The sequence below is a fragment of the Petaurus breviceps genome, unplaced genomic scaffold (genome assembly GCF_028583685.1).
Source record: "Petaurus breviceps papuanus isolate PSGF00001 unplaced genomic scaffold, PetGlider_PUasm1.0 208, whole genome shotgun sequence".
In the NCBI taxonomy this organism is placed as follows: domain Eukaryota; kingdom Metazoa; phylum Chordata; class Mammalia; order Diprotodontia; family Petauridae; genus Petaurus; species Petaurus breviceps.
The window spans coordinates 30,138,756-30,163,550 of record NW_027185852.1 but is presented as its reverse complement, the minus strand read 5'-3'; the positions used below and the strand labels follow the sequence as shown (position 1 = coordinate 30,163,550).

At 50.8% G+C, this 24,795-nt stretch overlaps 1 protein-coding gene across 1 annotated transcript in view; it reads right to left on the bottom strand.

Moving 5' to 3' along the window:
* Nucleotides 1-474: 474 nt before the first annotated feature.
* The window catches only part of LOC138165408 (translation initiation factor eIF2B subunit gamma-like), a 91,020-nt gene continuing 66,699 nt past the window's right edge, over nucleotides 475-24,795 (bottom strand). The window contains exons 8-12 of the mRNA XM_069093736.1: nucleotides 23,664-23,854; nucleotides 20,590-20,667; nucleotides 19,962-20,110; nucleotides 6,635-6,738; nucleotides 475-660 (exon numbers count right to left, since the gene is read on the bottom strand). Coding sequence (XP_068949837.1) covers nucleotides 608-660; nucleotides 6,635-6,738; nucleotides 19,962-20,110; nucleotides 20,590-20,667; nucleotides 23,664-23,854 — 575 coding nt within the window. The 3' untranslated portion in view covers nucleotides 475-607. The remainder of the gene's footprint in view (nucleotides 661-6,634; nucleotides 6,739-19,961; nucleotides 20,111-20,589; nucleotides 20,668-23,663; nucleotides 23,855-24,795) is intronic.

Sequence of the window (24,795 nt, the reverse complement as noted above, 5' to 3'; positions counted from 1 at the left end):
GCCAAATCCTGCCGGCCTTTCTAACTTGGCTCCATTAGCAGCAAGCCCTCCAAGAGCCTGACCTTGGATCCCAACCAGTTTAGCCAGTCATTGTTAAACTGCAGCCTCAGGGGAGATGGGGCTCAAGAAGTCGGGGCTCAACAAGTTGCCAGTAGGAACAGTACAACTGATCTGGGGGGCCCCCACCCCAAGGTCACAGGGTCAGAGGTTTCTCTTAGCTAGGGAAGGAGGATTAAGAGCTAATCCCTGGGAGTGCTTGGTCCTAGGCTAGTAGGCAGGAAAGGGGCCGGAAGCTGCTGGGTCCTGGGAGGGTTGGGCTGAGCAGGGCCCAGGCGGCAGGAGAACCTCTGTTTAGATCAGCACAGATGGGCTGTGTCACTGATCAACACCAGCCTCTGTGTGGTCCTCATGGTGAAGTCCTACTGGTGGAGGGTCATGTGTCTAAGGACAGGATAGCGCCAGGAGTCAGTGGAGTCCACTGGAGACACATCTTTATTGGGAGATCAACACAAATCGAGCCAGACAGGAAAGTGGTTGTGGTTGGCAAAGACTGGGCCTCTGCCTGGTCCTGGGAGACTTCGAAGGAGAGATGTAAATACTGGCAACCTCAGATCTCCATGAGCTGGTCACTGCCCACGATCACTTCATTCACTCTCTTGGCTAGAAAAGGAAGGGAAAAGGCTTGTTGAGAGCTAAACCTATTATTATTCCTTTTGTAGCTCAATTGGGGTTCAATCAACAGCTGTAGGAGCAGTTCAAGAAACATCCTTTCCCTTCCATTATGCCTGCCCCTCCCAGGGACATTCATTACTCCTATCCAAAACACATTCCTGGCCCCTCAATGAGCCTGGAAAAGAAGGTGGCTCCAAAAGCATCACTGAGTCTCTGGGAATGACTGAGTCCTGGACTTTTAGAAGAGGGAGGACGGTGGGGAGCTGTGGGTGGGAGGGACCTCAGAGATTGCCCAGGAAGCCAGGAAAGGATGTATATCATAGCACTGGTGCTTTGGGGGAGAGGCCTGAGGGATTCTGACCAGTTCTGCTCAAGCTCGTCCCCTTAGGAGTGAGCTCAGGTCACGTTTGCCCCACGGGGCCATGGATCACTTTCAGGTGGAACGTGATGAAGGGGAACAAAGCAGAGAGAAGGGGTGGCAGAAGACTGGGAGATGGAAGGGCAGTGTACCACCCATATCCTGGGGATGGCCTAAGGCCCTAACACTGGAGAGATCACACTGGGGGCTCAGGAAGGAGGTCCCAAGACAAGCCTGACTTTGAGGCCTGAAGACAATGCTGGCAAAGATGGCTAGCTGGGTCTGGGATGAAAAGAAGTCCAGCAAGGGCCCTGGAGGGTGTGACCAACCAGAGAGAAGAACAGGGTGGCCAGGAGATAAAGAAGGCCACTGGCCTCTCAGCCGAGAGTCAGGGGAGGGAGCCTGGAGCCCAGATGCACAGAGAGAGGGCCTCCCACTGCCTAGATGAGTACTAGAGACAGCTGCCAACCGGACTTGGCCCTGACTTGCAGCACCTCCAGCTGTTCCAGGTGCAGCCTGCCAGTGGGGGGTGGCTTGTTCCAGGTGGGTGAGCTGCTGGCTCCTCCCCCTCCCCAGGCATCTCCAAAAGATCCCAAAGGGGCTGCCTTGTTAATGGGGCATGGGAGGGGGAAAGCTGCATCTGCCTCCTTCACTGGTCAAGTCAGAAGGGCTGATGATGAAAAGTGACTTCTCCACTTCCTCCCTCCTGGACCCCGATGTGGAAATCTCCTGAGGAGTGCTCTTCCTTGCTGGGTCTCCAGGCCTCACCTCTCTGTCACCTTCATGCAGACAATGAGGACCTGCCCTACCCCTTCTCCAGCCCTGCCCTCTGGCCTGAATTCTCCAGCTGGGTGTTCCACCTGTTCTGTCAGGGGCTCATCCTCACTGGCCCCCAGGCTGCCCCATGTACCCTCATGGCCTTCCAACGGCTGTCCATGCCACTTTCTGCCCAAGCCCTCCCTTGCAGCCTCTCCCACATGGCTGAATTCCCTTTCTCTTCCTGATCACTAGGAAAAGGAAGTTCTCCCCCCAAAGTCCCTGGCCCTGCTCAACAGTTCTGCATTAGGAATTAGGATGTTTTACTTGTCAGTGGGAATTATAAGAAAGAGGGGGTAGCACATCGATCTGCATTTTGAGGACCACTGGATCTCTCTATGTGACTTAAAGCTAAAACTTTCCATGAGCATCACATCCCCCAATCAAAGTGGGAGCTCCTTGAGGGCAGGGGCTATCTAGCTTTTCTCTTTCTATGTCTAGCACTTATACAGTACTACTGTTTACATAATAAGCCCCTAATCAACATCTTTCAATCCACCCATCCACCCATCCATCCATCCATCCATCCATCCATCCATCCAGGCTTTCATCCACCCATCCATCCATCCATCCATCCAGGCTTCCATCCACCCATCCACCCATCCCTGACGCCTATGCCTTCCTCTCTAGTCACCTGGGAATAGTGAAGAGGGCTGTCCTCCTGTGCTTCCTCCAGTCCAGCCTTCACATGCTGCCAGAATGATCTGGCCATACTTCTCCTTTGCTCCAAAACCTTCAGTGGCTCCCAAAGCCTGGCTAGCCATGACCTGTCTGCAGCCTCATCTCTCATCACTTCTCTCTCTCTTGGCCCCATAGTAAGCCTGGAGGCAGCACCCCCACAGGCCTGCCTGGCTATCCTGGATGTCTACAACACTCTCTCTGGTCCTTCCTTGTTGCCAGCAGAATTCTTAGCCAGTTTTTACAAAACAGTCACAGAATGACAGCAGCTCAGGGGGAAGAGGCACCTCCACCTGACCAAGGACACAGCGAGGTCCTGATTAGTGTAAATACCAAATCTCATGAAGTTGTTTAATCCCTCAAACTTTTTCACTGCATGTTTTTGTTAGGTTGGAAACAATGACCATATCTCATATTTAATTATAATTTCAAGTATGCCGAAGCCCTGCCACAGGATTCACTGTGGCATTCACTGGGACCTGGCCATTAGTCCCCACTTTGATTTGACAACTGAATGATAGAACCTGCCTTCCGGACGGCCTGCCCCACTCTGGCCACTCTGCTGAGGAGAGCTTTCTGTACCTCAAAAGCCTAGGTTGTTCCACCTGGACCTTCCCCCCACTGCACCTAGTTGTGACCCCAAATCTAGGCCCTCTTCCATACAACAGCCCTTCTAATACTTGAAGACACTGACTCCTGTATCTTCTCCTTCCCAGGTTGGACATACCCCATTCCTTCCCTAATCCTCCCTTGGTGTGCTCCCAAGACCCTTCATCATCATGTGGCGCCTAGAACCGATTCATCCCATTTGCTATGGCCCCCATGACTGAAATGCCTCTTTCCTCTTCTCTGGGAATTCCTGGGCTTTCTTTCAGACTCAGCTTAAACACCATTACCTTTTACACCAAGCCACTCTTGAGCCCACTCCTCCAACCCCCACATCTTCCTGCTGCACTTCCTCTGCGGGCACCTTTCTGTATCTCAGCTGTCTCCTGTCAGACTATAAGTGATTATACAGTCATGTGTGCCTACTGCTTGTGTGTCTAGTGTAGGAGCTTAATAAATGCTTGGGGACTGACTGATTTCCTGATGGAACTCCAAAAAGACAGGGACCCTGTCTTCTCTAAACTGTGAACCTCTCCCATTGCCAAGCACCGTTCTCTGTACTCCACAGGTGCCTAACAGAAGGAGGCGGTGGTGAGGAGGGAGACCAAAGCCTGGCTAATCTGTATCTGAAGGTGCCAGAGAAATTCAAGATCCTAGGAGGGACTGCAAGGTTCAAATCCAGGCAAGTGAAACATGAGAGGTGGAGACAGGAGGTGGCAGCCCCAGGCGGGAGCTGAGGTCTTCTTCTCAAGACAACTGGCTGAAGGCAGGCAGGTCTCCAAAGTGGGCTCAGCACCCAGTACCCAGCAGCTGCTCCCCCCCTCATCTCTGCAGCCAGGCTTCCTTCCAAAGTCTGCTGCAAACGCCTGCCTTCTATGAGGAGCCCTTCCTCAGCCCCTCAGATGCCAGTCTCACCCATCCCCTCATGAACTTGCCTCTACTTATTCATGCACATGCTATCTCCCTCAATGGGATGGAAGCTTCCTGAGGGCAGGAACCTGTTCATTTATGACTCTTTATCCATAGTGCCTGGGCACACAGTAGGAGTTTAATAGATGCTTGTTGATGGCCTGAGTCTGGAGTCACTGGCCCTCTGTGGGAACTTCTGCTCTCTGCTTACCCCCGTGATTCCTGTGTGGCAGGGTGATCTCTGTCCTGCCACTCTCAGAGGGCCGATGTGAAGGACAGGGAGATGGAGGAAGTTGTAGCACTGTGCCTCCTAGCTCAGTACCAGTGTCATGGCCAGCACTCTCCCAGTCCTGGGAAGACTGGGTCAGGACTGACAAGGACACTGAGTGGCTCCCAGCTGCTCCCAAGTCTATCTTAGCAGCTTCTGTGTGTCTAGCTCTGGGCTAGGTGCAAGGGATCCAAGGAGAGGCAATAAGACAATACGCAAACAACTACATACAAACAAGACTGACAAAGGAGAAACAGAGAAAATCACCAGGGGGTGAACAGCAGCATTAAGGGGCTGGGACTTCCTGTGGACCTAAAGGAAGCCAGGAGGCAGAGATAAGGAGAGAGACACACCAGGCAGGGGGCTCAGCCAGAGAAAACGCCTGGAGTCGGGAAGTGTCTTGTGCAAGGAACACAGAGGAAGCCAGGGAGTGTCTCCAGATCACAGAGAATGTGAAAATGAGTGTATGAGTGTGAGAGTGTGAGTGAGTGTGTGAGAGTGTGTGTGTGTGTGTGTGTGTGTGTGTGTGTGTGTGTAGGATGTAAGGTGTAAGAAGACTGAAAAGGTGTATGGGGAGACAGGTTAGGAAATGAAGAGTCTCAAATGACAAACAGGATTTATATTTGATCCTGGTGGCCACAGGGAGCCCCTAGAGTTTACTGAGTAGAGGGGTGAAATGTAGGCCTGAGCTGCACTTTAGTAGCTAGATGGAGAATGGGCTAGAGTGGGGAAAGACTTGGGGTACGCAGACCCCCTGGCATCCATTGCAACAATCCAGGCAGGAGGTGAGGAAGGCCTGCCCCAGGGTGAGGGCAGTGTCAGGGGAGAAGGAGGTGTGCTTGAGAGACATGCAAAGGTAAGATGCATAGGCCTGGGCAACAGCTTGGACATGGGGCGAGAGGGAGGAGTCCCAGATGACTTGCGGAGTGTGAGCCTGAGGGATGGAGAACAGTGCCATTTGCTATAGTCACTGGGAAGGGAAGAAGTAGGGGGGCAGCTCAGGGGGAAGCTAATGACTTCTGCTTTGGGCAAGTCTGGTTGAAGATAGGTACAGGAAGTTCAGTGCTAGATGTCTGAGAGGCAGCTGGAGATGGGAGACCAGAGGTCAGCATAGGGGTCAGTCCCAGTCTTGGAAAGCCAAGGCTTGGCCTGCTCGGCCGCCCATTCCCCCTTAGCTCTGGCATGCTAAAAGTAAACCCAGGCAGGCAGGCAGCTGCCAGGCTCTGGGCAGCGCAGGAAGCTGAGGAAGGGAGGGTGGCCCAAGCCCCAGGCACTGGCCCACCAGGGAGCTGGGGCCCCAAGAGGCAGCTCTGTGCACTGTTTATTCACTCCATTACATCCCCTAATTTAGAAACCCTTTACACCAAATGGGAAACAGCCCTTGGCTGCCCCAGAGCTGCTGCTCTGCTAGACTGGAAGGAAGCTGCTGCCTCTGGGAAAGCAGGGCTGTGCGGCTGTGCTTTTCAAAGCATGGAGCATTTCAATACAAAAAGGAGCAAAGAAGGAGTCTCAAACTCAATGCTGGCAGAGAAAGCAAGAGCCAAAGCAAGCTGGTGGGAGAGTGGCCAGGGATGTTTGGCCCTAACACAAGCAATGAGGCTCTTTATTTCTGGAAGCATTGGAGACCCCCATTTCTAGGTCACTTAAAGACCAAGGATGAGCCATAGCTGGAATGTGGGGACCGCTGGTCAGCCCACACCATCTCCTCCTCCTTCTTCCTGGGTGGCTCTGTGCTGAGGGACGGCCTCAGGACACCTCTGCTTCTCAGAATCTTCCTTCTAGACCCAGATTAGAGCGAGAAGGGGTCTCCCCTGTGTGCAAACTCAGCCTAAGCACTGAAGGGAAGGATGATAAGGATGCTGTAGAGGAATTCCTGGGGAGATGCTGGACCAGACACCCCAGAGGTCCTGACTCTGAAATTCTTGAAGGGTTTAGGGAGCTCCAGAAGGAATATACTAGCACTACTGGGATTCTTTCCTGGGCACGTTTCCTCTCCTGGGGCTGGTGGGGGTGGGGGGCAGGAGGTATGCCTAGGTATACCTCCCTGGTAGCCATCAGCCCCTTAGCCACATATCTCTGACACTGCTGCAGCCATATTCCTAGAAGACTTTCCAAACAAGGCTGGTGAAGGTTAGGCAGGCCTGTTGCGAGCAGAATCTCCCTTACTTCAGACCCTGCCTCCCTCCCTGGCCCCCATTCTCCTTTCTGATGGCTGACATTGCACTGGACTGTGTGGCTTGGTAATTCCACCATGTCCTACAGACTCAGTTCCTTACCACCACCCCCAGCCCTAGCTCCAGCCCTTGTAGGCTGCTCCCAGGTCTTACCTTTGGCTTCTATCCGCTGACCGCTTCCAATGAGGCAATCTTTGACATCTGCACCTTTCTCAATAACAGCATTGTTACAGATCACACTGCCCTGGATGCTGCACCTGTAACATAGACACCTGGTCACCTGGGAGAAGCCTGAAGTGTCAGCAGGCCTGGGCTAGACTCAGGGTCAGTTCCCCCTCCTCCCTTTGGGGAGATCCAAACAAGTCCTGCATACAAGCGCATGTGTTTGTGTCCATGTGCGTATGCTTGTGCACACACCTGGGAGTCAGCCCAACTGGCAAAAGGCTAAATCCAGCTGACCAGCATAAAGTATGGGGAAAGCCTGAGTGGGGAAAGGGTCCAACTTAGACAGGACCAGGTAGGCCCTGGATTTCCAGATGGCACATTCCCCAGGAACCAGCAGGCTAAAGGAATGGGACAGATTCTAACTTCTGCCCATCAGATGCTTACCCTTTAACTAGACCCAAAAGTCAACCCAATACTACAATCTAGCCCTGCCTATACATAGCAATAGGGAGATAGCAAATTTGACATCTGTGCCAAACCCAATCTCCCTGTATTTGAGCCATTCAGTGAGGGCTCCCTGAATTGTACTATCATCCAGTCACCTCAGGAGAGGCTGCTGGCATGGAGGAGAAATGACCTTTATCACGCAAGTCAGTGTCACGTCCCAAAACCTCACCCCAATATCTCCATACTCCAAGGTTCCGACAGGCACAGAGCGAACCCAGAGCTCTTCAGGCAACTAAAGTGGTAACAGGGCAATCCTCAGACGAGCTGGGCTAAGACTCTCTCCCAATCCTGACTTGTGTGTGCATCTGGGAATATATCCACTTGACTCTCAATGTCTGACTCCCCACAGGAGTCACCTCTAAAGCCAGGGTCGAACGTGGAGGCTGCAGAGCCCTTCCCAGCACTGGGTGGGTCTGGGCAGCAGCCCTCCTGTGCTACATTCGAGCTGGGCAGGAGGCAGTGTGATGGTTTAGCACTGCCAGTTTGGATTCAGGAAGACCCAAGCCCTCATCTTGCCTCAAATACCTACTGATTCTCTAATGGTAGGCAAGTCATTGAATCTCTCTCAGCTCTCCATCTGTAAAATGGGGATATAATATGACCTGCCTCACAGGGCTGTGAGAAAAAAATGAGATAATGTACGTAAAGCCCTTTGTAAACTTTAAAGAGCTATATAAATATGAGTTATTATCAGCAGCCAAACAACTTGGGTTGAGATCCCAGCTTGGACACCTCTGTGATCTGGGGCAAGTCATGTAACACCTCTCTGGGCCTGTTTCCTCCTCTATAAAATGAAGGGGTCACACCAGACAGCCTCTGAGGACCTTCAGCTCCAAACCCAAGATCTGTGTATGTCCAAAGGAGAAGAGAGCTCGGCATGGGGGTTTATACCAGGAGTACAGATATATGACACACAGGGAAAAAAAGGGGAAGGGGCATTAGTGAAGGAGGGAGTGAAAAAAAGGAAGGGAGGAAATTGGCAAAGAGGCCTAGGGGAGGTTTACAAGGACTGAAGGTGCAGACCACCGAAGGAGACCCCCCGGAAACTGCCCCACTCTCAGGAAGGCCTAGTTTGCTGGCCAGCCTGGTGGGACCGCCGTTCCCCCTCCCCCCACCATTGTAAACAACAAACCTCAAAAGAAACCCAGAGACAAATGTACACAGTCTGTAACATTCCAGGCCCTTCTTTATCGCTGTTTTGTTTTTCTAAAAGGTCAGAGATTGCATGAAAGGGGAAAAGAGCCCCAACAGTCTTGTTCTTGTGTGGGCTGGGTGTGCCTGGCCTGTTCTGGGGGGAGGCCCAGCTAAGAAGTCTCCATCCCAGGACATACAAGCTGGGGCTTGGAGGGGAGAGTGAGCCCAGGCCTCCTAAACCCTACCTTGCCTCCTCTCTGTGGCAAAGCAGCAGAGCTAAAAAGCAAAGGCCATGGGAAGCATGGGGAAGGATGTAGTCCAGGGTCTGGGAAAATTCCCAAATGAGGCAGGAAGAATCCGGGAAGCAGAATGATGAACTTCCCAACTGAGAATGGCCTGCACCTTTCTTTCAAGGCCTGGCTCCCTCTGACTCAAGGGCCTGTAACTAGTCTGGCCCACGGCAGGGCAAGACCACCCTGGAGAGCAGAGGCTGGAAACTCTGGGCAAGCGATGTGTGCAGAGCGGAGATGGGAAGAAGGGACTGTGGTGCCCACATGTGCAGCGCCAGCAGGAATTCCAAATCCAACCCCTAATTACTCCTCCCCAAGTTGGTTTGGAGCGCTACAATGAAAATGACGAACATTTCTGGAAGGAAAGGCTCAAATAATTGAGGTCGAGGCCTCAAGACTGCTCAGACCCAGGAAAGATAAGCACGGGGAGGCCCTGGGGTCCCAGGTTGGCTACAGGGCAGGTCTTTTATGAATGGAGGTCCTGAGGGCTGGGCTTATTGCTTGTTTCATCCAGTTAAGCAAACCATCACGCTGCCCTGGGGGCCCAGGAATGAGTGAGTCACCTAACAGGAGACCAGGCAGATCCAGAGAGCCACAGCCAGGCAGTGGGAAGACTGCAGAGTGGCTGAGGCTGGGAGCTGGGATGGTTATACACATGCCCCCCTGGTCTTAACTCACACTGACCCTTGGGAGAGGTCCTGAAGCCCAAAGGAACTCACGAAAAATGATGGAGCGCCATCTAGGCTCTCCATGTTGGTGTCATTCTTGACTCTTTCCTCATCTTCCCTCCCCATATCTAAACTGCTGCCCAGTCTTGTTTCTAGGTTTACTCAACATTTACTAAGCTCCTACTATGTGCCACATATTGCGCTAAGTGCTGCCCCCATGACCCTAAGGCTCACAAAGTTACTCCCTGGTCCCTGGATCAAGACAACAGCCTTCTCCTTAGGCTCCCTGTCTCAAATCTCTCCTTACTCCAGTCCACATGTCTGCCAAAGTCAAAGTCCCATATTTTAGTGTAAACATTGGTATTGCTCTCTGTTTTATTTCTCTTTTTAAAATATCACCTCCATTTTTTAATGTCCCTCCTCTTCCTCAAACTCATCCCTTGAAACAAAGGATCAAAAAGAGAGAAAGGCCACTGAGCCAGCCCAGCCATGCCCTGTACACTATGGAATGTCCCTTCACTGGAGAGAAGGCCATTTTCCTCTCAGCCCTTCTTCAAGGAGAAAGTAGGTTTGCAATTGTTTCTTCCACAGACACCATGTTAGCGGTCACTGCCTGACTCTACACATTTCCCTCCCCATGAGTTCTTGGGGCTTCCCATGCATCTAGGAATTTTTCATATTTATAATTTCTAACAGCTTAATAGGAAATTCCATTCCACTTATGAACCACAACAATCGATGGGTAATGACTTTGTTTCCAGTTCTTTGTTGCCACAAAAAGTCCTGCTATAAATATCTGGTTCTATGTGTGGCCTTTAGATGTGACTTAAACTATGTGGTGAGATTCAAAGGGTTTGGACATTTTAGTCACTTTTAAAATGCAATTTCAAACTGTTTTTCAGAGCGGTCAGGCCAATTCACAGCTCCACCAACAGTGTATTAGGGGGAGCTTCTTCTCACAACCCCTCCAACAACGATCATTTCTACTTTTTTGGCCAATTTGCTGGGTATGAGATGAAACTTTAGAGTTTACCTCATTTACATTTCTCATATTGGCGCCATCTTTCATATGGTTAATAGTTTGAAAATTCTTTTTTTGGATTACTTGTCCTGGAGAATGGTATTTGGTCTCAGGATAGTTGGGTTAGTTCCTTAGATAAGCTGCTAGCTATCAGACCCTTAGCTGGGACATCTGCTGCAAAAATGTTCCCCTGACAATTAACAGCTTTCCTTCTTATCCTAGCTGCACTGATTTTGTCGGTACACAAGTTTTTCCCAAACTGGTATTCCACAAGCATAGATCTGCTCACTCTCCTATTCCAGAAACTCCAGTGGCTCCCTATCGCCTCCAGGCCCAAATAAACACTCTCCTTTTTGGCACTTAGAGACTTTCACAATCTGGCTCCCACCGATTTCCATACTCCCTTCCCTCAATATTCCCACAAACTGGGCTCCTCACCGTTTCCCCATCCAGGACATTCAATTGTCTACTTTCATGCCTTTGTACAGGCTGATCCCCAAGCCTGGAATGCATCCATCCTTCACCAAGATTCTGGTCAAGCCCCACATCCTAGTAATTCCTGCACTTCCCCTATCCCAATTACTTTGCATATATTTTGTATTGACTTATCTGTGTCCATGTGGTTTTCCCTGGGAGAATAAGCTTTCTAAGGATACCCAGCAGCACCCAGTGCCTTGCCCACAGCAGGGACTTAGTCAATTCATACTGAATAAATGGGATTTTCTCTTCTGCTTAAAAACCTTGAGTAGCCATTGATGCCTAGAAGAAAGTCCACATCAGACTAGTAACAAGACCCTCTAAAAAGGGCCAAACACTAACATGGCAGAGGGTAAAGACCCCTGGATCCAGGTTCACACTCTGGGGGAACAATGACACTAGACTACACAAACTCTCCCATCTCTTTCCCCCTCCTGGTTCTGCTCCTACCTGTTTGATGGCTCCTCCTTTCTCTTTCTCTGATTCCTGTGATCTTCATCCAGGCCATGCCTGTTAACACTGGGCATCCCCCAAGGCTCTGTCCTAGACCCTCTATACTCACACTTAGTGATCTCATCGATTCCCATGGATTTAATTATCATCTCGAAGCAGATGATTTCCAGATGTGTATATATTCCCAGCCCTAACCTCTTTCCTGACCTCCCTTCCCACATGACCAACTGCCCTTTGAACATAAATTGGATACCTGATGTCCTAAACTGAATTCCTTAATTCCCCCATCTTCCCAATCTGCTGTCAAATCTTGTTATTTCTACCTTCACAACATCTCTCCTATTCATTTCCTTCCTTTCACTCACAAAGTGACCACACCTCTTGCGTGGACTATAGCAAGCGTGGCTTATAACATCACTCTGGTTGGTCCCCCAGCTAAAGTGCAGGTTGGACCATGTCACTCTCCTATTCAATAAACTTCAGGGCCTCCCTATTACCTTTAGGATCAAGTATAAAGTCCACTGTTCTGCACTTAAAACTCTTTACAATTCCTACTTAGCTAGTATTTTCCTGTACTACTTCCCTCCACACACACCATGAACCAGCCACACTGGCCTTGCTGCTATTCCTGAACACAGCACTCCACCTCCCATCTCCCTGCCTTTGCACTGGCTGTCCTGCTTGAAATGCCTTTCTCCCTTACCTTACCTCTTGACTTTCTTCAAAATTCAGCTCAAAGGGCGGCCAGGTAGCACAGCGAGTAAGAGCACCGGCTCCAGTGTCGGGATGACCTGGAGATCGAATCCAGGCTCAGACTCTTAGCACCCACCCAGAAACACCTGGCCGTGTAACCTTGAGCAAGTTACTTAACCCCAATTGCTTAAAAAAAAATTCAGCTCAAGTACCTTTCTCTCCTCCCCACCAGTCCCATCTCTCTGAGATGATCTTCCAACTACACTGTAGAGATACATATTTCACACAGTTATTTCCATGCTATCTCTCCCACTGTAATGTGAGTTCGCTGAAGGCAGGGGCTGTTTTTTGCCTTTCTTTGCATCTCTAGCACTTAACACAGTAGGCATTTAAGAAATACTTGATGACTGACAAATCATGTCATCCTATGAAGATGAAGAAAGACATATTGGAAAACATGGTTCAGGAGTAAGAAATGACAAAAATTTAGAGATGAGACAAGAAGCCACAAAGATATATCAAACATATCATAGTCAGACTTGGGCTTTAGGAAAATCACTTTTGCTACTAAGTGGAGTAAGAATTGTAGTGGGAAGATAGCTGTGTTAGAGAGTTCAATGAGGTTATTGCAATAATCTGAGTGAGAAGTGATACGGGTGGTGGCTGTATGCATGGAGATAAGAGAACATATACAAGAAGTGTGGTTAAGGCATAAACAACACAATGTGGAGGAAGTATGAGTGAGGATTTGAAAACAGAGAAGTCCAGGTTACTGGATGATGGCAGCCTTGACAGTATCTGGTTAGTTGGGAAAAAGAGAGGCTTTGAGGGGAATGAGGAGGAGGTCTGTTTTTGAAATATTGAGTTTGAGATGCCTACAGGAAAAAAGGGAGTTGCTGATTCAGGACAAGAGGAGAGGAGGGGAGAGGAGAGAAGAGGATAGAAATAGAAATCTGGAAGTCCTCTGCATAGAGATAACTGAATCCATGGGAACTGATGAGATCACCAAGTGAAACAGTATAGAAGGAGAAGAGAAGAGGGCCTAGGAGAGAATCCTGGAGGGACATCCATGGTTAGTGGTCATGATCTGGAAAAGGAGACAGAGGAAAGGTCAGACAGGTAGGAGAGAACCAGGAGAGAGCAAGGTGACAAAAACCAAGAGAAAAAAAGAGTATCTAGGATGAAAGGATGATGAGTAGGCGTAAAGGTTGTAGGGAGGTCAAGAAGGACAAGAATGGTGAGAAAAGGTAATTAACTTTGTCCATTAAGAACTGGAAACTTTGGAGAGAGCTGTTCTAGTGGAAAGATGAAGTTGGAAGCCAGATTCCAAAGGATTTAAAAGAGTGATAGGAGCAGAAATGAAGAAAGACTGTGTTCTCAAGTCTGGCCACAAAAGTGAGGAGAGAACAGCTAATGAGGATGGTTTGATCAGCTAAGAGTTTTTTTTTACAGATGGATGATGAAAGGGCCTATTTGTAGGCAGCAGGGAGAGACTGAAGATTAGTGAGGGTAGAGATTACAATGGCAGGTAATCTGATGGAGAAGAAGGGGATGGGATCAAGAGCACTTATAGAGGGGTTGGTCTTGGTGAGGAGGATGGGGCAGAAGTAAAGAAGGAGATAGTGGGAGAAGACATCTGAGCAATGTGAGATGAGGACGAGCAGAAAATGGGAGTTCTTGAGGAATGGCCTCACCTGGGAAGCTAGGCAGAGGGGTGGGGTGAGACACATGAGGAGACATGAACCAGGCTGACAACTTGGCATCATCATCCTTTCCTTACTTTGACTTATGCCACATATCCAATCAGTTTCCAAATCTTGTCTTTTCTATCTTCACATCTCAATATACAGCATCCTCCTTGGGAGACAAGGATAGATGAACTGCGCTCTGTACCCCTGGTTCCCCATTGACTGGGGATTCTGAAGGAACTTATTTGTGAAATGGACATCTTCAGATTCAGTGCTTTTACTTTTGTCTATTTCTCATTTTACACGGTCAACAGTTTGTTTAAATAGGTTATGGGGATATGCTATAAATGCAGGCAGTGTCTTCTTGTCTTTACTCTCTTAACCTCTATTTATACTGCTCTAAGCAGCCAATGATCTGGCTTCACCCAGATGCTTATTCTGAAATAGTTCTGGATCAGTAACCACCGGTTTTTGTCTGTTGATAAAGAGGCGATTTGATGTTTGTTTGTTTTTTTTTTTAAGCAATCAGGGTTAAGTAACTTGCTCAAGGTTACATGGCCAATTATTTCTGGGTGTGGTGCTGAGTGTCTGAGCCCGGGATTCGATCTCCAGGTCATCCCGACACTAGAGCCGGTGCTCTTACTCGCTGAGCCACCTGGCCACCCCTGCAATTTGGTGTTTTATGATTTTCTGCACTACTAGTCCATCTGTCCATTATCTTCTGCCTCTTCTCATGGAATATAAGCACAAGGCTTCTCAGTGAGCTACAAGCTCTTCTTTTCTTCCTGGCCTTCTCAAACATGATTCCATCAATGCTCTCTGCAATCCAGCCACAATGGCCTGTGTGCTTGCCTTGGCACCAGCACTACTCCAGACCTGGAATGCTGGTCCTCTTCTCTGCCCACTGGAATGCCTGGAATTTCCTTCAAGCCTCAGCGTGTGCCACCTTCCACTGGAAGCCTCTCCTGGTCCCACAGCTGCCCATGCTCTCCCTCCCCAAAGCTTGGAATTAAGTTTGTATATATGACATATATACTTACATACGGACAAGATTTCTCCCCTATGAGAAACATAAGCTATTAGGCCTAGGCCCTAGACTGGTCCTCCCTTGTAGTCTCAGCACTTAGCACAGGGCCTGGGATAGGCCCATATTCAATGATCTTTTTCCTCCCTTAACCTAGAATCTATTGCCTCTGTCTTGCCCTGGGTCTACCTTCTCTCAGAATCCTGACTATCTGGATCTGTGCTGCTGAATCAGCTGGGAGACCTTGTCAGTACCTCACAGAATATTTCTCCTTCATTGTCTACAACAGATGCTGGTGCATACCATGCAAACGTCTTCATGGGAACCACAAGCCAAGGTCATGGCATCAGAGAAACTCATGTGTCCTGTACCACACTTATTGTGTAACTCCTTCATTTACTTCCTGGAGGAGAATCGGTGATACAAGTGACTTGGAAAGTGTCTTGGACTTTTGTCTTCTCTCATTTACAGTCAGGGATGACTTGGTTCAGTTTGCTCCCTGGCTGCTGGGTAGAGGCCTCCCATTTGGAGTACTGGCTGCAATGTGTCCTATGCTTGATGGGTATGTGGGCACCCAAGGGAAGGAGGGGCTGTTGAAAGAGAATGAGAAAATTTGCCTGTTTGCAAAAGGGCTCGTCTTAGCTTCGGCCCATAGTGTGGCTGCTTCTAAGGCAGAAGCCCTGGGCTCAGAAGAAAAGGGGGTCCGTTCTAGCCAGCCTAGAAGGATCATGGGACAAGGAGGACCAGAGTGCTCTGGAGTTCTGGGGAAGGAGGTCCACTTCCAGGAGACTACACACTGGTGTCTTCTGAGCTGAGGAACACTGATAGCCAAGGAGGGAAGGGAAGGAGGGCATTCTAGACAGAGGGAAAAGTCTGAACAAAGATATGGAAAAGGGAGGCTAAAAATCAAATTCAAGGGAAGAGTGAGCAGTTCAGTTTAGATACAACTTGGGGCAGTATAGCAGGAGGTAAGGCAAAAAAGTCTGTTTGGATCCAGACTATGGTGGGGCTTCAATACTGGAATCAAGTATTTATATTTTACTTAAGAGGAAATAGGGAGCCACTAAGGGTGCTTGAGCAAGGCAGCAACATGATCAGTAGTGCATTAGGAAGATTACTTTTGGCAGGATAGACTTGAATGGAGAGGGTGGCAATGAGAGATGTCTAGATAAGAGATGATGAGTCAAGGTCTGAACTTGCCCTGGCAGCTCACAGATGCACTAGGATCACAAACAGCGTCATCCTGTCTGGCTCTGCAGGCTGTGCTCTGCCAACCTCAGAGCTGACAGGCACACAGCTCTCCATGTGAGCAGGGGCAGTGACTGCTGACTGTTGGGGCAGGCATGGTGTCACGGGCACCAGCCTCAGCTCTGGGGCGACCTTACGTGGATGGGTAAGGAAATGACACGGCATACTTGGAATCAGCCCCCTCTTTAGTGTGGCTCCTCCCAGCTCTAAGGGGGAATAATCATCTCGGTGTGCCCGTCACTGCAGCCCTTCACACGGGACTCTCTCCCCTTCTATTTCGCAGACTTCCACGATGCTGTAAAGAAGGTCAATGGGACCCAGTCTGGATGCTTACGCATCTTCTGGGGGGATTCATTATTAATTCCTTTCTCTAGTTTTTGGTCTTGAAACTCAGTAAATTTTCCCATTTGAGAGTCAGACAGCTTGGAATTGAGACAAAAAAGCACAGGCTATGGGAACCACACATCTCTGCAAATCCAGACCCTCTCCCTCTAATGCTTAGCCCAGATTTAATAGCTGAAGGGTGATTAGTCTTCAGATGACTACATTTTAATTACTTTTTCCAAAATTACTTGAGCCATGTAAGAATTACCATGAGTAATTAAAATTCAAATGACACCCAATAATTGAGTGAAGCCCACTGGGCATTGCAGGATGCCTGATCTTATCATCTTGCACAAATGGGTAATCTCTAATGAACACCCCAGTCATTAGCTACATGGGCTGTGGACAGCCTTTTAGGCCCAAAGAGAGCAGCCAGCTGACATTCCCCGTTTCCTTGGTCATGGCCTGTTCTGGCCTGGCAGGGAAAGCTACTCTGAGTTATATCCAACAGGGTAATGAATGGGCCAGGAGTACATTGGGCATTTTCATGCCAGGCCCTGGGACGGAGCAGTGCCTGAGGTAAGAAAAGGCAGGGCCCCCGGTAAGTCCCTCACAAAGCCTGGGGCCTATGTGCGGAAAGTTACACTGAACACAATGCAGAAGCAAGTATCAAAGATACACATTCCACATCTGGAGTGGAGAAAACTCACCATGACAAAAACATGGAGAAGAGCTGAAGAAGTGGCCTGGCTTCTAAACAGTTTGCTTTTCATTGCTGTTTGTGAGGTCCAGGCTGACCTCAGGAAGCATGGCAGCTGGCGGGGCCAAGAACAGTCAATGCCCATTTATAGAACACTGCGCAGACCCGTCTTGTGACTGCCCTTCAGGGCACAGGCACAGGAGCTCAGCTTCCACCCGTGTGAGGTGCAGCCAATGGGACTGTAAGCTGCACCATGGGGCACTGGGCCCAGGACTGGAGAGACAACAAGACCACTGTCTTCTCCTCTGGTCAAGCCACACCTCGAAGATAGTGCTGAGTTCTGGGGGGCATCATTTAGGAAGAACACTGATAAGCTGGAGGATCCACAAAGGAAACCAGGAAGGTTGAGAGGTCATGAGGACACCCTGGTGTCTTTCTTGGAGACTGTCTCCTGGCCATCACTCGTCTGTACATAGCTCTTCACAGGCTGTCTCTACCAGGTGCGCTCTGAGTTCCCTGAGGGCGGTCTTTCTTTGTATCTCCAGTGCTTAAAATGGTGTCTGGCATATGGCAGGTGCTTAATCAGTGCTTTACTGACATGCTGAGAAGACCTGGAAGGACTGTCTAAGGGGCCGTCCTGTAGATTTATTCAGCTTGGTCCCCAAGGACACTGGGTACAAGTTCAGAGGTGGACTTAGGCTTGATGTATCATTGAAAACAAAGCTGTCTCAGAGTGGAAGGGGCTGTTGTCCCCTTGGAGGGGACATGAAGAAGAGATGTCTATTCTGCTGAGTTCTGTTTTTAAGTATAATACATTTGGCCCTTGAGTTTCAGAGCTGTGCTGCTTGTCCCTTTTGCCCCATACACTTCTTTATTTTGGCATCACTATCACTGACCAAACCCTCCCTTGTAACCAGTAAGAATAATGAAGTCAAGAAATCCCATCCACTGGCCATGTCCAAAAAGTTCCGTCCCCTTCTGCTCTCTAGGCCCTCTGCCAAGGGGAGGAGAACCCCACATAAACAAGCTGGGGGAAACAAGGACTAACAACTGGGGGGGCTGCAGAGATCTCTTGTGGGAGGCGGCCCCAGAGCGGAACCTTCTAAGAGGCTGAAAAGAGGAGGGAGCAAAAGTACTCTGTAAGATGTCCCAAGGACTCATCTACTCTCTGCTCAAAGACCTCCAGTGACAGGGAACTCACTGCCTCCCAAGGCAACTAGCTAATTATATTTTATGACAGCTCCAACGGTAACTGTTCTTTATCTGGAGCTGCAATCTAGCCCCGCCCTCCCAGTCTAATTCCTGTCCTCCATGGCAGCCCTTCAAACAGCTGCAGGCAGCTGCCATCTACCTCCTAGTCTTTCCTTCTCCAGGCTAAAGAGCCCAGGTCCTTCAAGGGAGCCCCTCCTGGTACAGACTGCTCTCTGCGTGCCCTGCAGCTTGCCCAGGGTGCCCAGAACAGAACATAATCTTGGAGGGGAGGCCAGAGGCTCACTGATGGCAGAGATGGAGGCATCTGTCTCCAGGGGCAGACACACCTGCCATCTCGGACATCCAGGCTGCAACAGCTTTCCTAAGGCCTAGTCCCAGGCAGGTTAGACTGGTGTTTTTCTTTAAGCGGAACTGAAACTCTCCTTCAAACTTGATTGGCTGATGTTGCTGATGTGGCTTCCTGCTCACCTGAGGACATCAGGCTACAAAGGGCTTTTGACCCAGGACCGACAGCCTGACTGATGGCTGGAGGCCATGCTCAGTGAGTCATGAGATGCACTGCTTTGGCTAAGGAAGCCTCCCGCTGAATGACCCACAAGCATCTCATTTTGTTCCCATGTCCATGCTCTGGCCTGAATCATGACCAGTGGGGGCACCTGTCCATGTGCTTCCACCCACCCCTCCCAGAACATCCACCAAGCCCCTGGAGGGCCTCCTGTCAGGTGTATGTGGGGCACATTTGTGCAATCAGTACCCTTCTCTCTGATCACACACTGCTCCAACAAGCTCTAAGCCGCCCCCCATTTTAACCCTTTCAGAGAGCAGTTCACGGCTCATACCCATGCATCATCCCTGGATGGAAACAAAGGGTGAGGACAACTAACATTCATAGAGAACTCTTCACAAACACCGCCACAAGCGTGACTCTCACAGCCAGCCTGGGAGGCTGATGCTACTGCTGCCCCCATTTTACAGATGAGGAATCGGAGGCAGTCAGAGGTGAAGTGACTGGCCCTGGGTTATACAGCTGGGGAACTATCTCAAGCAGGATCTGAACTCAGGTCTTGCAGGCTCCGGGCCTGGAGTTCTCCCCATGGTGCCTCTCGGCTGCCTCTAGATAAGCATTAGGACGGGCTCCTCACAGGCAGTGGAGCCAACTAGAGCCAGCTGTCACCTTAGGGAGATGGAGAGGGAGCCCAAGGATGCAGTGAGAGGCCTTCAGCCTGGGCCCAGGAAGCTCCAGTCCCCTGACCCCAAGCCCCTTCTGCCTCTGCTCCCTGGGACTGAGCAGAGCTAACACCTTCCCAAGAGGCTTTCAAGGCCTCGAGGCCAACAGTCACCTTCCCTCTGAGCCCTGTGCATCTTGGTCATCCCCTGTTGTGTTCAGTTTGTTAGCTTTGCACTGAAGAGGATGCCAAGAAGTCAAGCCAATCGTTTTAGAAGACACAAGCCCCCGAAGCCCAGCCCCAACCCCTTACACTGAACTGTGCTTCCCCTTCTAAAACAAAGACCTTTAAAACCCTATTATGAAGACAGTAGAAGAGGACCTATCCCAGACTCCCCCTTAAATCACAACATTTTCCTTTGAAAGCCAGCCCATTTCATAGGGATCAGCTACATGGCTGGCAGCTCCTCCTGAGGGGGCAGGTCTGCCACGGTGCTCCTATGGTTCACTGTAGTTGCTGGGCCTGCCCTGGCCCATGCTGGTGTTACTGGACCCCATATTGTACATCACTCCAGGAAGGGCTCCAGACCAAGAAAACCAGTGGGGGAAGGGGGAAGCAAGGGGTTCTGTTTGCTGCTTCCAGGGCCTATGAATGCGGGCAGCCCAGGGCCTAGCCCAGAGTGAGACTGATGGGATGGGGACAGGACCTACCCTTCCTCAATGGTGACAGAGTTCATGAGCACAGAGTTGGTGATTTTCACTCTGTCTTTTATGAGGCAGCTGGACCCAAGGATGGAGTGTTTAATGGAGGTCTTCTCACCCACCTGCACAGATGGGCCAATGATGCTGTCAGGCTCAACCTGCAGAGAAGCACAAAGGATGCCAGCCATTCCTCCTTTTCCATCTTCCCCAACCCCTGCTCCCCTGCCCAGATCTCCAAGCTGGAATCTGGTGTGCCCTTTCCTGAGGGTGGGGGTTGTGGGGTCAGGGTTTGGATCTGTCAGGGCCTCCCACTCCCTAGGACAACACTTGGCAGATTGACTAAGAGAGAAGCAGGAAACCTCAGCAGGCAACAGCTGCTGTATTCTGTCTGCTAGCGGCTGGTTCCATGGCCAGGGCAGAAAGGGAAAGGCCAGGTCCAGGCTTCCCCCAGCCCCCCCAACCAGGCCACACTGCCCCCTGAGCCTCGAGGCCAGGGCTGGCGGGGGATGGGTGACTTCCATAACAGCTTAGTTACACCAGGGACTTCCCTCTGCTCTGCTGGGTGCCAGGCTTGAGACCTTCCATACCAGGGACAGCCTGCTGCTGTGAGGTGGGCCAGGGGTCATAGCACACTCACCAGGGCCTGATCAGAGATCTGTGCAGACGGGTGAAGCAAGGCTTCCTCGGGGCAGAGACGAGGCAGCAATCTGGGGATCTGAAGAAGGAAAGGGAGCATCCTATGACTCATGCGGGGGAGCAGCTGCTGGGTTGGAAGCCCCCTAGACCCTTCCTTTCACATCTCTCATTTTGTTCTGTGTTGGCTCATCAGACTATAGGATTTAAGGAGAGATGAAAGGCCCTTGGAGACCAGTCATCTAACCCAACCCTCTTATCCCTGGGCCCTAAAGAGGTTTGGTGATGACTGGCCCAAAGGCCCAGAGCTGGGCTTGGCCTCCAGGCCATCAACTGCCTTTCCAGCTCCTCAGTATAGAGCTTATAGAGAACTCATTGTTTACACGTTGTCTGTTGTCTCCACTGAGAAGGCTGTGAGCTCCTGGAGGGCAGGGCCTGAGTTGATACTTTTCTCTGTATATCCAATGCTTAGTACAGTACCTGGCATGCAGTAAGAGCTTAATAAATGCTTGTTGGCTAACCTTCCCACCCCCACACCAAAATCCTCTTGTTGAGCCTGGAGCAGGCAGCTGAGTCTCTAAGGGACAAGGCGGAGCTGGGATTGCCCAGTGGTGGACATGCCTAGCATAGACATGCCCTGTCACTGGATGAGAAGGGGGATTCTTCCACTGGGGATTCCTCCCCCACCCAAAAGGAGGCCTTTCCTGCTTCTCTGATCACAGGGGCACTGGCGAAGTCTTTGGGAGAACAAAACCAGCAGTGCGACCCTGGACAAAGGTCACTGCCCCTGCTCTGTAGAAGAAGCATAATGAGGCTTCTAAGGTGTTTCCAGGTCTGACATTCCCGCCTCCTCAGAGTCCACAGCTCAGCCCCACAGACCCCCACAGACCTCAGCTCATGGACTGGCTGGTCTCCTGTGCTCTGATGGAGCTCAGAGCCCAGGAAGCACATGAGACAGTGCCACAGAAAACGATCCTGAACACAGCTCTGTGGTGAGAGGCTCAGAGCAGCACCAGGCCAAGGCCTCCCTTGGTGAGTGCTTCCTGACAAGGGGGTAAGGAAGGTCTCCTCAGGGAGGGGGCAAGCAGTATAGGTTGAAAGGATGACCAGAAATCCAACCAGCAAAGGGGACACTGTAGCCATGAGGAGCAAGACAGACACTACACTGTGGGTTTGAAGGCTGGGTAAGCCCTTCATCTTCTCAGGCCTGGATCCCTGCAGTAGTTGCTGCTAGGCTGCCTGCTACCCTCCCTCCCATTCAGCCAGCAAAATCACCTTCCTAAAGCACAGGACCGGACTATGTCAGCCCTGCCTTCATCCAATAAACTCCAGTGGTTCCCTATCACCTCCACGAGCAAATAAAAAAATCTCTTTTGGCTTTTAAAGTTCTTCCTAACCTGGGCCCTGCTTACCTTTCCTGTCTCCTACAGTCTAGTAACAATGGCTTTCTGGCTGCTCTCTGCACAGGACCCTGCATGTCCCAACTCTGTGCCTTTTCTCTGGCTGTGTCCCTGCCTGGCATGCCCTCCCTCCTCATCTCTGCCTCCTGGCTTCCTTCAAGTCCCAGCTCAAACCTGACTTTCTATAAGAAGCATTTTCTCGTCCCGGTTGCCTGCTTCCTTCCCCCACCCACTCCCTGCTGGTGCCTCCTCTCTGAGATGACCTTCCATCTACCCTGTGCCCATCTTGTACAGAGCTGTTTGCTCATTGTTTCCCAAATGAGAAGGTAAGCTCCCCGAGTGCAGTAGCTGCTTTTATTTGTTCACCTTTCTTTGTGTACCCAGGGCTTAGTACAGGGTCTGGAACATTGAGTAAGTTCAGCTGCCCTCTCACTCTGGACAGTCCATCTGCCAAGCCAGCCAGCCCCTTCTCCCACTGCTAAGCTCCTCCTGGGGCCTCTGTGCTGGGGACAGGGTCTGTGCTGTCACATGCTGCCAGCCCCTGACCTCTCTCCCTTTGCACGCTGCCTTCCCCCATTAGACTGTGAGCTCTCTGAAGGCAGGGACAGACTCTTTTCCTTTGCTTTTGTATCCCTAGGGCTTGGGACAGGGCCTAGGGCAGAGTCAGAGCTACATAAATGCTGGTGGCCTTCTGGATAAACATGCACAGAGTGCAAGGAAGGGATGGCTGAGATGAGGAGGCTGCTGGATGGGGGACGGTCTCCAGGGTCAGGCCAAAGGGGGTGAATGTCTCTGGTGGACAACGGAGGGCCCTGAAGATTTCTGATCAGGGCAGAGATGGGCCAAGGTCCAGTGTGAGAGCACAGGTAGGTCAGTGTGTGCGTGTGCGTGTGCATGTGCATGTGCCTGTGGAGCTTTGGACCCACAGGCCAATTAACTAATTGGAGAGAAAGGCAGAAGGAAAGGGGACGTTCATGGACAGCCAGAGTCTCAAGGCTTACAAGCCACTCTTTACAGAAACTTCCAGAGCTGGAAGGGACCCAAGGAGCTGAACCCAGCATTCCTCCCCTCAGCTCCACCTTGGGCCACCTTTCCCTGCTAGGATAGCCTTTCTGACTCGCAGCCTAAATCTGCCCCCTGCACTTGGACCCCCTGCAGAGCCTGGGCAGGACCAGTACTAAGCTTTCTTCCAGGTGGGAGCTTTTGTCACTGTCCACCTCTGAGCCTCAGTTTCTTTATCTGTAAAATGAAGGGGTTGGACAGATGGTCTCCTAGGTCCCTTCCAGCTCTAAATCCTACAATTCTAGGAAGAGTCAGAACCTTCTGCTGGTAAGGGTCCGACCCTTGTACCAGCCCCGGGGCAGCCTCTGAGGACCCTCAGAGCTCTGGAGAGCTCCGTCCTCCCCACGGAAGCCTGTTGTGCCCTGTTAGAGTGTCTCCTTGCCTGCTCCTAATGTCTCCACATAGAGGAGCTCTGGCCAGGTCAGGCAGACAAGGCCCCTCCACGCAGACCACTGGGGTGCTAGAGCTTGGCACTTTGCCCCAGCTGGCCTCTGGCTCTTCCCAGCAGTCTCCCTGCCTGCTCTGACATGCCCACTGGGGTTTCTGAACACAGTGTGAGGGGAAGCCGGGCAAACATGCCTCCCTCCTCAGGAGGGCCGATGACTCATCCTCTTACCTGCTTGTTGGCTTCGATGTACAGCCCCAGGGTGTTCACTCGAGAGCACACCCCCCCTTTCATGACATGGACGTAGCAGCTGACTCGGCCTCTAGCGAAGGCTTCCTGCTCATCCCCGTGACAATCCTTCCAGTAGGTATTAGTGGGTTCCACAGCCAACAGGTCATTGTCCTTTATGAAGCTATGAATATCTATAGGAGACACGGGCAGAGGGAAGAGAAGGCATCAGCTGGGAGAGCAGGGCAGGTGTTCACTGAGAACTCCTCCCCTCGTCTCTCCGAGCAGGCAGACTGCCCACAAGCCTCCCTCCTAGAGGGACACAGGGACAAGAAGCCTTCTGATATCTCTGGGAAGTGATCAGCACAAATGACCTGTCCATGGCCACCCAGATAGAAGATGTCTGAGGCAGGATTTGAACCCATATCCCCCGATGCCAAGCCCCATGCCCTGTCCATTACACCACTCTGCCTCCAAGTAAAGCTTCACCTCCCACCTTTATAAGGAAGGGAGATTATAAAAACAACTCCCACATGGGTGATGATTCATTTAAAGAAATAAAGCAAATCTCAAGGAGGGAAAATTCAGCAGGCAGCCTGGACATTAACTGGAGCCCATTTGGTATATCCGTGCAGCTGCCTATTGGCAGACTGCAGGCTCCTTCATTTCTGACAAAGATTTTCCCTCCCCTATTAAACTTAGGAAGGCCTCAGAGCTCTGAACGCAAAAGCTGGGGACAATTTCTAGAACTTGTTTCTGGGACTGGGAGAAAGGCCTCCTGGGGCTCTGGCTGCACATCTGAGCCCTTAGCCCCATCAAGGTCCCTCCACAACCAAACCAGCCTGCAAGAATGTGGGCAATGGCCCATACCCTATGGGAGAGCCCCAGAACCAGGAGAGCCCACTTAAAAACCAGGGCAGCCATCAATTGAGGAATGACTGAACAAGTTGTGGTTTATGAATATAATGGAATACTATTGTGCTATAAGAAATGATGAGGGGGCGGCTAGGTGGCGCAGTGAATAGAGCACTGGCCCTGGAGTCAGGAGGACCCAAGTTCAAATCTGGCCTCAGACACTTGACACACTTACTAGCCGTGTGACCTTGGGCAAGTCACTTAACCCCAACTGCCCTCC